Below are 14,754 nucleotides of genomic sequence, written 5' to 3' on the forward strand. Positions count from 1 at the left end.
TCTTCCTATGTTTGCGTTTAACGCAAACATTTGCAAAATAAAGCAAACTTATGACTGACACTTTCCTTTAGAATAGGTTCAAAATGGCACGTCACAGCTCCTTTATTAAGTATCTTTGCTGTTATGATAGTTTTACTCTTTGAAAATGTCGTCATAAACGGACCCACAGAAGGGGCCATACACTGTTGTTAACTTGCAAAAATCATCGTGGATACATGCATGTTGTCTGCTCTATGGTCGGGTTGTTGTCGCTTTGACACATTCCCCATTTCCTTTCTCAATTTTATGTAGGTAAACAAAACATATTAAAATATATATTTAGAAAGTAGTACTATTAAAACGACAAGGATTAATATATACAGTATCTATGCTTATTTTAATATAATGAAATAATGGGTACTTCATATATTGCATGATCTAAATATATTACAAAATGGATTGTTTATTGAAATATTCACCATTTTACTCATTTCAAACACAGTAAAACATTATCGACCTTACGTGATTTGAAATAATGTAAGGGATTTTCTATCATTTTTTTGTTAAATGAAAAAAAACCCACAACAGATTTGTCTAAAAACACACTCAAAACTGTATTTCAGTAGTCAGTATATATAGTATATAGTAAAATGTCATTCCAAGGATGAGACAAGCATTCTGATTGCAGAAGACTTTTAAAGGAAATAAAAAATAGTTCAGCCATTTTTTTTCTATAAGTAGCATGTAGACAAAATGACTATTGAGAAGTCATGTTTACCCAAACTTTTCATAGTATACAATGATCAAGAATTTACAAAAAATACTTCAACAAAAACAAAGAAATTGTGTATAAAACAGCTAGACTACCCAATACGAATACTGTTCTGAATATAACAAAAGATCAAACGCATTTAAAATCTCACTCACACACATACAAGTACACTGTGTCAATGCGGTATACTCGACATATAAAAAAATAAGGAAATGTTGTACGATTGCCATTGAGACAACTATCCGCTAATTATTCCGTACACACATATACAAGTGGATGTGAACATTTGCAATAATCTATAGGACTGTGATCTAGCCACGTATACACGAAAAGGATGTCGCATACCAGGCAAAAGAGACAGTTAAATATATACAAGGTATAATAAAACAATGAGAATGAATATAAAATTAAAGGTATTCTATTGACAATTTGACAATTTTTTCTTCTTTCTTCAAATTCTATCTCACATGCATTCTTTAAGTTCTCATTAATTTCGAAGCTTTGCTTCTTGCACGTTTCGGGGCTTCATTTCGTTTAACATTCTGGTATGCAGATGTTATTTCAGATATACGTGAATGTGTCTGTTTCGATTCCTGAAATGACACAACAGTACGTTTCAACAACTCAATAAAAAAATTGATAATGAGAACAATTGAAAAATTAATCTTCACTGCCACTAAAAGTAAGTTTGAAAGATTAATGTTGTTTTTGGAAGCTTATCTTAAATGCATCCAGTATGTCTAACACAGTGTACGTCTATCACGTAAGCACATGCAATTAACTATAAAATAAAAATATATTAAGATACCATGATGTATGAGAATTATTTATTGTGATATCGCAAAAAATATCGCAAAATATTGTGTTCCATTTTATATGTCGCATAATTGATCTTGAAATATTTTATACTACTATGTGAAGGAGATGTCCGTACTACTAATATAACGAGGTCCAATTTGTAATTTGGCATGGCGTTAAAACAACCATTTCAGGCCTTTTTTTTTATTTTCGGTAGAATCATTATTACCAATACAATAACAAGTCCATTGTGGAATCTTATATCGATACCAAAAACTATACGTTTAAGATTTTTGTTTCATTAGGAACAGAACCATTGGTTATGGTGAAAAGGACGCCATTTAGCACACTGGGTTGGCATCGGCACATATTTATTCCGAGCATTTGCCTACCAAGTTCCCCTTGCCTGGCCGTGACGGATTTATTCGAGAAAGTTGCCCATCCCCAAAACATGAATAAATATAATGAAATAAAACATTCGAACACACCCACTCATATGAATTCTCATTCTCAAAATATAGAGCGCAAGATATATACAAAATAAGAGAAGAGGCCACCCTGGATGCCACACGAATGCCATGGGAACGAAAAAGAAAACATTATATGTCACATGTAGATGCCAGTCGTAGTAAGAAAACCAGGACGTGTTCAAAAAAGAAAGATTTAGAAAGCAAAAAGAAAATGTCTCCCTTATAATCATCATGCCTTTATCACACAGCAATACGAATAAAAAAATCAGGGTACAATAAGATGTAGGTACATTTGTACTTAAATTTAGTCACGGACCCGCGATATATGCATATACAGTTTCTTTTTTATTTTAAGTTTAAATCTGTTGGAACAGCTTGCAAACTATTTTGTTGCTTGAACATTGTTGTCAAAATAGTAACTTTTAAAAGTTGTCTATTGTCCTAAACCTTTTGATTTGTTTGGTTTCTGTACATTAAATCTAACAAAAATTAGGCCGTTAAATATAAATTTCAAAAATACATAATCATACGTTACCTCAATTAATTCTTTAGTGCACAGTAATATGTCACATACATGTTCTACTTGAATCATTTGTAACAACAGGTTTTCCAGTGGAACTTTGCTTTCATCACATACAATCATACCATTATCATAGTCCTTATTCCACCAAAAGTGTTCACAACACAAGTAGTCAATTAAAGGCTGGTCTAACCGCAAAGCATTAGTGCTGGACGATAAACATCTATGGACAAACACTTTCACCGCATGGTCTAGCTTTTCAATATGTACAATGTTCACTTTTGAGGCTTTCATCAAACTATCCTTTCCCGCTTTGGGTAATGGTGATCTGTAAGTGTTATCTAGAGAATTTGCAACATGTTCTCCGTTCAATTCTTCCAACCATTGATAAAGAGAGACAGAATGACAAATTTGTATATTTTCAGAATAAAGATGTTTCGATTCCCAAGATGATTTTCCAGTGACACTTTCCCATTTTTTAAGATATTCAGCAATGGGCTGGTCAGGTTGAGCTCCTGTTTTCCTAATAAGCGAAAGAACCATTCCTGTGTACGTCAGCAGATTTGTTATCTGTGATACATTTCTCTCCATTTTCTTTTCTATTTCTGTTTTTATTTCAGAGGTTAGTTGTTGTTGACGAACAGCCACTTGTATTTCTTTTAGGAGATCAACACTATTCTGGAATAAGTCGTCAGTAAAAAATATTTTTGGGAGATTTTCCATCGTTACAAAGCATTTTCCAAATAATATTTCTGCTTTCATTTCTTGTTCTATTTTTTCGTAATCAAAATCGATTTTTTGAGCGAAGCCTTGTCCTGTATCGCACTGCGAAAACGTTAGAAAACGGTCATCCCATTCAAATTTAAGTAAGTCTTTCTTTCTGATATCTAAAACAGTAACAGACCTAGGTTTTTCATTTAGAGACTTTGACTCGCATGCCTCAATCAGGAAATTGTTTTGTATAGCAATCAGTTTTTTCAGGATATTTTGTATTGGCGAGTGTTCATCCTCAGCTGAGATATCTTTCATTTTAGTTTTTGTATTTATAAATTCGGACGAGTCGCTATGTTTACTACAGGATACATGGTTCAATTCATAGCTGCAAACTTCATTCCAATCGTTTTTGAATAATTCAAATGTTTTTTCTAACAAAACTCTCCTTCTTTCGTCATGTTCTTCGGCAATAACCATTGCCACAGTCAAATCTTTAAAATCGACTTTGCGAAATTTGTAACTAGCACCTGCTACTAATGATAAATGCCATTTTAAAATTGACAGCATTTTTTGCGGCAAACATAGCTTATCTATATTCTGAAGCGTCAAGTGAAGAAAAGGAACAGCTTGTTTCAATGATGAGATCTTGAAATTTGCAAGTAGTGTGTCTTTTGTTGGGTTTCTATATACTCTAAATAAACGAGTTACAAAGTTTACATGTTCGTCGTAGTGGCATGGTTTTACTTCTGTTACGCAATTTTCCATCGATATTTCAGAACTTGTGTCTGAGAGTGATGCATTATGCTGTTTCGATTCTTGTATCATGTAAAATCTATTTGGCAACAACTTATCTATAACTGATGCATGTTTCAGTAGGTATGTCGTTGTATCATCCTCTTCATTGAGATTGTGTGTGGATGTGAACAATTGTTGTGTCTTAAATAATATAGTATGCAGCAGAATGCATAAATCATTACAGTTGATCTGTAGAAGTTGTTGCAAACTCTGCCAGTATTGTTGAATCTGCAACATAAGGTGAGAATGTGCATTGTTATCAGCGATATCTATACAATTCATGACTACCTCAGGGGATGTTGCATCTAACTCTAATGATATAACAACGCAACTGTGCAGAAACAATTGCATGATATCATATGTCACTTCTGAAATATCATCAAATCCGTTCGACGATCCATCTTTGTTCTTGCATTTATCAAAAGTTGTAAGTGGTAAATAACATTTTTCCAAAGAAAGAGGCATCATAACTATTCGGTGCCAATAGTTATTAATGGGAGATGACACTCCTATAATGCAAGTTAGATGAAGCATCACTGATACTATTTGTGGCTGCGGTGATTCAATCATTATAGATAAGTCGAACAAATTATGCTTGAAATCTGTTATTCCGAGCAGACTGCTAATGATGCATTTAATTTCCTTTGTAATTTTAATTTTGTCTATAATGTTGGCTATCCGTGAAGCTAACCGTATCTCGCTATCGTCTTTTTCTTTCAAACATCTACTCATAAAGAAAGTTTGTGCTATTACTCCGAGACAAGTAACCACATCTTTTTTCTCGATCAAGATATCAGCTAATTTGTTGTTTTTCTTGTCTGCACTCACTAACTGAGTGTAAATCAAGTTAAAGTTATCCTTGTCTAGATAAAGAAATAAAGGATTGAAGACTGCTGATTGCTCTACAAAGGTATCCGTCCACATAACTTTCTTCAAAACTGGAATGTATGGCTCCATTTTTCTACATATTCGATTAATATTTTGATGTCCTATACTTTGATCGATATGCTTGAAAAATAAATGAAGTATTTCAGTGGATATGAAGGCGCTATACTTATCATTAGTAGTTTTGACCATTTTTGAATTCACATGCTGTGCAAGAAGTTGTATGGTACTGCCGTCGTACTTATTTGCCTGAAGCAATTTAGAAAAAAGCGCTATAAACTTTCTAATGAAAGCTATTGCAATGGTAAACTTTAGCGAAATAATACCTGTTTCGACAATTCGGAATGAGCACGACAGACATTGAAGTGTTTCATCAGAACTACTTTTTATTGATTCAAGATGAAGTATTGTCAAACTATCATCAAATGCGTACTGTTCAAGTGCATCCACTAACAACATTGGTAATGACATGTTATTGATGCTTGTGATGTCCATATCTACTAAATAATTGTCAAAGCACCTGGCGAAATGTTCATTGGATTCATTTATGTCTTGTAGTATATTCAGATACACATATTCATCTTCTGTCAAATCAATCATAACTGCAAATTTGACAACCTGTCCAAAGAATGTCAAGGTATTGTCAAAGATCGCACTTCCACTAATTTTATTAAGTGCAAATGCTAATGGTCCGGTATTGCCTTGATTTGAAATTATGCATTTTGAAACATATGAACAAAAGAGTCTTTGCAGTATACTTGGCTTCACGTAATTTTCATTTTGAAGTTTCTTTAATATATTATACAGGCATTCACATACGAGCATAGAGTCTAATTTGCCAAAACATTCAGTTATACATTGGCCTAGGTCTGTTATATATCCAGAAGGTAGACAATCTGCTACACAGAGAATTTCAACCATTTCCCGACAAAATTGAAGAGCTGTTCGTTCCGGACAGTCATCATTTACTATGCTTGCAAGTGGTAAAAACTTGCTAACAAGAATCTGCCATTCGTATATTGGATGTTTCTCAATCAATTTTCTTGTCGGAAAAATGGAGAAACACAAGGTTTTAACAAATTCTGTTATGGACATGCGAACAATGCTTTTTTCAGTTACATCATCTGTTGATTTCATCCGCGATATAGAATCCTCTGATTTGGTTTCATATTTCGATAAATCCAAAACATGATGGTCTGTAAATTGATTTGATTCTTTGCTGTCCGGTTCTGTAATTTCAGATGGTGGAGTAGTACTTTCTGTTAACTCATCGTCTTTTACCTTTTTATCGGTACCATCTATTCCTTCATATGTGGTGGTATTTGAACGGCTTAACTTTAATACGGTATCATCCTCTTTAAAATCGGTCAACCCGTTGACAGGAGAAATACCGACAAAGTCGATTGATAATTTAACTATCTCGCATATTGCATTTATTGTTTGACCATATACCCATAAACAAGCATGGAGGTAAGCTGCCACCAGAAAGAATTCCGCATATCGTATTTTGTCTATGTCAATAAAATTTGACAAAGCCCACTGGAATATCGATATTCTTTTCTGTTCATTCATACCATCAAGCGAGCGAAGGGAGTAGAAGTAACAGAAATCACGAATGAAATCATCGTTTTTGTTCGGATATAACAAGTTCTCTGACATACGAACAACTTCATAGCATATTAAATCTACACAATCAATTGTGGCCTTTTCAAAAAGTTCTTTTGGCATTTCTTCATCTGTATCAATATCGGCAGCAATTCGGAGTCTCCAGATAAAATCCAAATATTCTTCTTTCCGGGAATGTATTTGTCTTAGAATAATTTGACTAAATGGCATGTGGAAATTTAGGTAATCGCTCGAGCAGTAATAACATTCTGGTCCAGATGGTTCAGGAATGGTGTCGATATTAGCATATTGGTCTGATAATAGCATCTGCGCAAGCACCTCTCCTCTAGCTGACATATATTCGTCTTCGACAAACAGACAACTTAATAAATTATGTTCATGAAGGAAAAACATATAAATTGCAAGAGGAACCTTCATCATATTTTGGATGTTGATTTCTAATGCGCCAATAAATGTTCCAGTTTGTAAAATTGCATGCGCATCTTTTGCAACTTCAGTGCACCATAAATCGTTAGAATCGAAATCTGTTGTAACATTGATATGACTTTGAGTTTTCTCTGTCCAGGACAAAATGCATGTTTGAAGAGTTTTTGTTAACAAAGAACTATTTTGCATTTGTTTCAACGAATCATCGAGATGGCTCATGGAATAGCTGTTAGGTACAAATTGTATTCTTGAAAATGCCCAGAACATCTTTTCAGTTATGAAAACCTCAAATGGAATTCTTTCTTTTACAATTTGAAATCTATCCAGCTCTAAGAAATGTTTCAAATTAGTTTCTGGTTTTTGAATACTATCAAGAAACATTAACTTCCATCCTGACAAGAAATTAAATGGTAAATCAAACAACCCATTCCTTTCTAAATGTATAACTATGCATATCTGTTTTCCTGCTGCGGACATGTCAACCTTGTTTACTCGAATATACCGCTCTATAATGATTTTAACCAATAACATCTGTCGGCTGTCGTTTTTTCCAAGACACTGCAGCAAAAATATTTTACTATCAGAATGAAAGAACGCTTCAATTTTAAGGGAAAACGCCTTTTCTGATTTAAATACTGCCAATTTTTCTCGTTGAATTTTCATTACATTTAAGTTGGTTTCCATGATTGAATTTATCCCAGAAAATGTGTATATAAAACACAATCGTTCATGAGAAGCGGTCTTCTTCGTCTGATTTCGGATTAATGGTTGGTTCTTTTTTATTAAAGAATCTGATAAATAGAAATTTCTTGGAACTGTGTCTTGTAATTTCTCCTGATCACTTGAATCTCCTACTGTTGTATTTACAATATCAACGTTATCGATAGTCGTTTCATCGAAAAATGTATGTTGTGTTGACCCTGAAGCTTCTATGGCTTCGTCACCGAAAGTATTGTTATCAACTAAATCATTGAACCCATCCCAATGTATTGGATAACCATCTAATGTCATTTTTGACATATTTTCTCCAAGTGTAAATTCATCACGAATTTCATTGTAGACTTTCTCATTCGACATCAGATGTAAACTCTGCAGGTAGGTACATATTCCGTCATGAATTGGTAATTTCATATGTATGTTTATGATTTGACTGACTTCATTTGTATTCTTTGTTTCAGAGAATAGGCTTTCATTCGAACGAATCACAACTTCCGGAGGTATAAGCCACAACAAAGATTCAAAAGCAAACTTTTTGATATTTTCAACGGTAGCATCGGTTCCAAGCTGGTGTTGTGAAAAAACTATCAACGACACAAGTAAATTTTGGCTATATGATGGTATTACCTCATATGGTGCAAACGTATGACTTGGAATTTGGCAAAAATCCACAAAATCACTTTTGATTTGATGAACTGCTTCTATAAGTTCATTATTCTCGAGTAAATCCGAAAACTCAAACAGCTGTTTTTCAAACCTGCTCAAAAATGGTGGATCTGAGTAATCTAGCTTAGATTCCTCGACTAGAACAATGCATTTAAAATTATCATGCACATGACACATGGGATTGCTATAATGCCCTAATGCTACTCTACAATTTTTCTTTTTCCCTACAACAGTATAATTTTGATTTAGCATATCATAAAGACTTCCATATATTGATTCAAGGTCTTTCAATATTAACACCATACCTTGTTCCATACAAAGAATTATTCGACTAAGAATGCGATAGTTGTAATCATTGCTTAAATCATTCTCAAACCTGCTACCTAATATTATTTCGAATGGCACCTTTAGGTCTTTAAGTTGATTTTCTAGTACATTAATTACAGCATCTCCGTTTGTGATCAGCATTAAATGACGACATGTATTGTCTTGTATATTTCCAAGAATAAGTCTAGTCACAGGTATCTGCTTCGACTTTATCTCTGGAATGTATCTTCTAAATGTATCTAAAATTCTTTGTCTTTCAGTTGGTAAACCTCCAAAATTTCGTAAGATACCTACTAAGATAATGTCTTGCAATTCGTTGTCCTCCGCCAGACTATTGCTATCTAAATGTTGTGCTAAATATTTAGTAAGTGAATAGAAATCTCGCAGTCCATGAAAGTTAGGAAATTTTTGATCATGAGTGCAATATTCGTAGTATGCATTTGCTATTCTTTCAAGCAATCCAGTTCGTCTTTTGATGATTTGCTGTATGAATGGATCAACTCTGGGAAAATCCTGATCATTACCCGCACATACTGGAAAAGACATCATACTTGTACTTAATGACTTCCCTGTATATATAAGTTCATTTAAATCCATATCTGGTCTTGACAAATGAATAGCTCTATTCATCTTTGCTGCATCTAATGCCCAATTAGAAATCCCTACAACTGCTAATTTCAGTTCATCTTTATTTTGTTCTAAAAGTTTATGAAGTATCTTTAACGGGTTGAATTTTGATATTTCTGCCAGACCTATTTCGTCCAATATGACAACTGACAAAACATCGCGTTCATCATTATGCATTTGGTATTTCTTTGCTTTCTCAAAAACTTTGACTATTCCATCTGATGTTGATGATTCTGAACCTTGAAAAGAAACACAAAATAACTGTGGCATTTCTTGGAATAAAGGATCAGAAGAGTCTTTACCACGTAAATTACTCCGTATAAGCTGCATTGACAAAGATTTGCTACATCCTGGTTTTCCAACAAGAAAAATTGGTAATTTGTTTAGAATACATACAAGAAGTGTAAACACATTTTCTTGCAAGGCTGCATTCAAAGCTGTACCAGCTGGAAGTTCTGTCATTCTATCAAGGATATCTTTTTGTTCATATAAGATAACGTCTAAAATGTTTTGTTCAGATATTCGGTAGGACAAGGAAGAAGATATACACTTCTGTAACTGTTTACGATAATTTTGTCTCGTTGGTCCATGTGAAAATCTACTGTGATAACAAATTGACGTTCCTAAAATAATGCATCGAAGTACACGATCTTTTTTTCGCATTTTGCCATTTTTCTTTTCTAAGAATTTGTAAAACCATATCACGAGATTTCTGCAACGGTCCACGTCTCTTAAGCTGACACAATAATCATTCATTTCCGCTGTTCTAACATATTGCTGCGACATAATTAGTATATCTGATAATAACTTTGTCAGAAATTTTTCATCGAATACGTGTTCGACCATTTTTTTAATATAAGAAGCCTCATCTCTTGCATTTAAACTCCCATAGTCCCATACATAATCAATTAAGGTTTCTGGAAGAGGGTGAACCCTATACACTAGCTTCGAAAGTTCGTCTGTTTTAATTTTGCCTTGTAATCCATGTGTCAATATCTCGTCTTCACCTCTTAGTCTGTACGGGTTACAAGCAGACAACAGAACCAGATTAGGTGCTAGATCCTTTCCACATAACATACGATGGCAAATGGAATTTGATATCAAACCTAAGTAGTCACATGTATTTATTTCGTCCAGGAACAGCCAATATATCTCCTCTCTGTTTAAAAATGCAGCATCATTTAACTTTCTGATTTTGTTGATGATATCGGACTCTTCTATACCTGCATGTAAACTAAATACATCGAATTTCACGCTACAAACATTCGCTAAAAACCTGATTAAAGATGTTTTCCCACAACCAGTTTCTCCCATGATCAAGATAGGTACATTTGCGTTCACTCTCATTGAAATAAGAATCATTTTTAATAAATTGTCAGGTGTTAATGCATAATTTTTCATTAACTCTTGCAGGAGTTCACTTTTCATTGGAACGTCTGATTTTCTAGCAAGCATCAGCAATAGATTCATTAATTCATCAGGTGATTTAATTCCGTAATCTGTTAACTCACAATTCATTTGACATTCGAATAATTCTTTTATTGATTCAGGTACTTCTTGCACATTTCTGTATAAAGCTGATACAGTCTGGAAATTTTGATGAAAAAGAACTACCAAATGATTATTATCCTCCCATCGTATCATTCCCGATAATCTTTCTGCCAAAATATCTGCTGATGAGGTTTTGTTCAGGTTTCCTAACATAGAAGCAGTTTGAACAGATCTACAAGCATTCACTGATCGCAGTGCAAAGTCGTTTGAAACATCTATTAGGGTTTTCACAAGGCTCGATTTTACAGATGAGTCCTGGCCTTCCTTCGTTATTGCAATTAGGTTAGAACACCTGAAAAATACACTGGAAGACAGTCTTTTAAGTTGATCCGCTAAAACGTTCAAAAAATTATTCATCATTGTAAATGACATATCTGTTACCGTTTCAAAATGCTTTTCTAATATCTGTTTACAGTGTTCACTTTTTAACGGCTTCAATTCTCTCGGTCCACTAAAATATAAGTCTTCAGTATCAACTATTCCATCATTTAAGGATTTCAAATAATGACAAACGACCTGCATAGGACTTTTAATTTCCGAACTGACATGCAAATCATCGTACGACATCCACTGTAAATGTTTTCTCTGAAAACAAGTTATTGTCTGAAGGGAGTTGCACAATGTGTCGTTGACAGTATTAGCAATTTCAATGTATATATCATTGCATGACAGTGCATAAGCAGTTGACCCTGAAGAAACATATCTCAAAACAATCAATTCGAATAGGAATAAATCTAATTCAACAGGGTCTGAAACATCACCGATATCAAGATGCAAAACATGATAACTTTTTAGTGACAGACTCGTTAAACCTTCAATTATCGATATTCTATTTAACGGTCCACTAATATGGATGCATAGAGATCTCTTTTTTGCTAAAATTGCTTTTCTTTGTATAAATTCAGTTTTTCCTAGCCCGGGCGTGTCTGATGTAACAACTGTAACCTGTTTCCAATGCTCATTTAAACAGTTTTTCAAAGCCAGATCTGATAGAGGATTTGGTCTTGAAAGTACACATGAAAACTGGTCCAAAAATGGCTGGCCTTCGTGCTCTCGACAGATACAACAAAGCAAGAAATTGCCTAATTTTGGTAATTGTTGAATTTCATCGTGAAGTAGAAACTGTAAATCTATGGGTAGCATTTCAATATTTACGATTGAATAGAGGGATACATCAATTGGACTTTTCAAGCATCGATTCAACAACAGAGATATTTCATCAAAAGTAGTATCTCTTCTACAAAAAAGAACTTGGTGAGCTTGTGGAAATATCCCAGTTGTATTCTGATATAACGCGAGTAATACCCTAATAACTAACGAACTCCCTTCTGATAGTGATGCTATATAAGGAGTACCAGGATGCACTTTATCAGTTATTTTGATAGGATTGCCATTGTCAAGGAATTTTGAGGAAATCCTTTTTAATCCCAAGAATAACTGATCAAATGTCTGACCAATATTTTCAAGAACAGTCTTGTGATCGCCAATTGAAACAAGGGGAAATGTTTTATAGATTTTGCGAATCTGTGTTAGGTCCTCTGTTAAAGGGTTAATAAATCTGAGAATTGCCAAAGTGGCTGTACTATTCCCCAAGTTCTTCTGTAAAAACGAATAAAGTTCATAAAGTTGGTCAGCATATAAAAAGTTCAAATAATAGAAGTTTCGTCTGCACTTCTCTAGATTTGCTATCCACTGCTCAAATTGCTGATTTAAACGAAAACTGAGATCTGTCAGATTATCCCGATTGCAGTTGTCCTCGTATTTTGCAAAGTCGAAATGTCCTGCTTGTTTCAATTGCATACAAATATGTGTCACTTCGAAAGCTTTGTCAATAATTTTAACAAATTTTTCTAATTCTTCTCTTCGAATGCTCCTCGTTCTGTTTCTTTCTCTGTCTTCTGTATTCATAAGTAGAAGAGCTCTACTACGGAGGTCACTCAAATCAGCATCAGAATGTCTGTATTCTTTTTTTGTTTGTTCGTACTCTACAGAGACTTCACACGTTCTGAAAGTCATTAAAAAATGAAATGATCCGTATTGCATTATGTTTTCTATCACTTCAATGGTACGTTCCCCTCTGTTTGCAACATTTCGGTACAGAGCTTTTAAAGAATGAAGGTTTTCTCGACACATATAGATTTTTTCCGGTATTTTTACGAGACCACTATGGTCAATCTGCTTCTGCAACAAATCGAAAAGACTACCAAGAGAAGCTATAGAATGCCCTTTCAAAACAGGATGAAAGAATCGTTTCAGTTCAATAAGATCCGACACCGTCGATTCCCTGACGTATTGTTCCGAGTGTTCTTCTACAGCATCAATCAAAAAGCGAATATCACCATGCATTACTTCACGCAAGAATTCGAGCAACTCTGATGAATTCTTTACTGCAAGTATGATATCTTGCAAATCTGAGCTGATAAATCCACGAATACCATCAACCTGGTGCATTATAGGAATTAAATCTTTCATTTTGACATCTGGTGATTTTTTGCTTGTCAACTGTTCATATTTATGTATTGTTTCACTATTTAAAGAACATTGCTTGCTATCACACTTAAATATGTTCGAAGCTACTTTAATAGATTCGATTGCATTATTGTATAGCGGGATTTTGGCAAACTCTATTAAGATATGTCTAGTTTTCAAATGAATATGTATGTTGAGAACTTTTTCTGCTCGTTCTAGCTCAGCCATCATGCTTTCAACTCCAACAAACATGGTTCGTAATTCATGTAAACTGAAATCAGTTTCCTTTTCACAATAAAACCATTGTCTTTTATATCGCTCAAAACATTCTTTTGCAATAGTGTGTCCTATTTGTAGTGCAGATTTTGGTTTAACCTCTTTTTCTTTTCTCGATAAATCGACTTTTAAAAGATGAGGTAATGACACTTCCTCTTTAATATCTACATTTGAACTATCATATAATTCATCTATTTCAGATTTGTTTTCAAAGTATTGTCGTATGATATTCCTAAATACACCACTCAAAATAATAGTGTCAATGTTTTTGCAACATTCGGCCATTTCCTTTATTTCTTTAAAATCGGATGATGGATTGTACAACTCCTTTACAGTCATCTGACTTTGACAGTAATTTTCCTTATCGCTAACAAATTTCAAAATTTCTTTGACCGTAGTCTGAAGCCTCAGGACTGGGATTCCTTTCAGGATTCTAAAAGATTCGATGATAACTTTCAAATAATTTAGATACTCAGAAAGCTTTAAAAGAGAACAATTTATTTCATTCTCCAATCCTAACACGTCTGCAGTCATATTCTTCAAAATGTGGTTTCTCTCGGTTTCTTTTTTGCCAAACTCCTTTAAGGTCTGGCAAGAAATACTAAGTTGCTTGATGCAAATGATGGTATCTTTTATTGTCTGATCAGCTAATTTTGTTTTTGGATGTTGCTTGATATCATCACCATTTGAACCGTCTGCGGTTAATACTGCTATCCAGAACTGGCTGAAATCCATCACATTTTCAAATCTTTTTGACAATGAATCTTTGTCCGATATATAAACAATGTCCAAGATAGTTTTAAAGATACCAGCAACATACCTATCAAAAGAAATATTTTGAATGAATAACACAATACACAAAATAAAATGTCAAGCTATCAAATCAATCTACAAAAGTGGTAGAATTGAATAAAATCAAACGAGGCCAATTCAAATCCAGTGCGATTTTCATAAAGTCCATCAATATTTTATTTACATTCAAATGTGGATTGAAAGGTTTTTGTGCATTTTCATTCAAATGACCGAATTATGAAAGACTTAATATGGATTGGTATGATTATATGAAAGATATTGTCAAAAAGATAATTCTATATTACCGTTATTAAACAGAATCAAGAAATACTTTAGTACTTGAA

At 33.8% G+C, this 14,754-nt stretch overlaps 1 protein-coding gene across 1 annotated transcript; it reads right to left on the reverse strand.

Moving 5' to 3' along the window:
* Positions 1-716: 716 nt before the first annotated feature.
* LOC139487580 (uncharacterized) lies at positions 717-14,428 on the reverse strand. Its single transcript, XM_071272474.1, has 2 exons — positions 2,555-14,428; positions 717-1,344 (listed from the first exon to the last, which is right to left on the reverse strand). The coding sequence occupies exons 1-2, from the start codon at positions 14,351-14,353 to the stop codon at positions 1,228-1,230; spliced, it is 11,916 nt and encodes a 3,971-aa protein (XP_071128575.1). The 5' UTR covers positions 14,354-14,428; the 3' UTR covers positions 717-1,227.
* Positions 14,429-14,754: the final 326 nt, after the last annotated feature.

This window comes from Mytilus edulis, chromosome 9 (assembly GCF_963676685.1).
Source record: "Mytilus edulis chromosome 9, xbMytEdul2.2, whole genome shotgun sequence".
Taxonomy (NCBI): domain Eukaryota; kingdom Metazoa; phylum Mollusca; class Bivalvia; order Mytilida; family Mytilidae; genus Mytilus; species Mytilus edulis.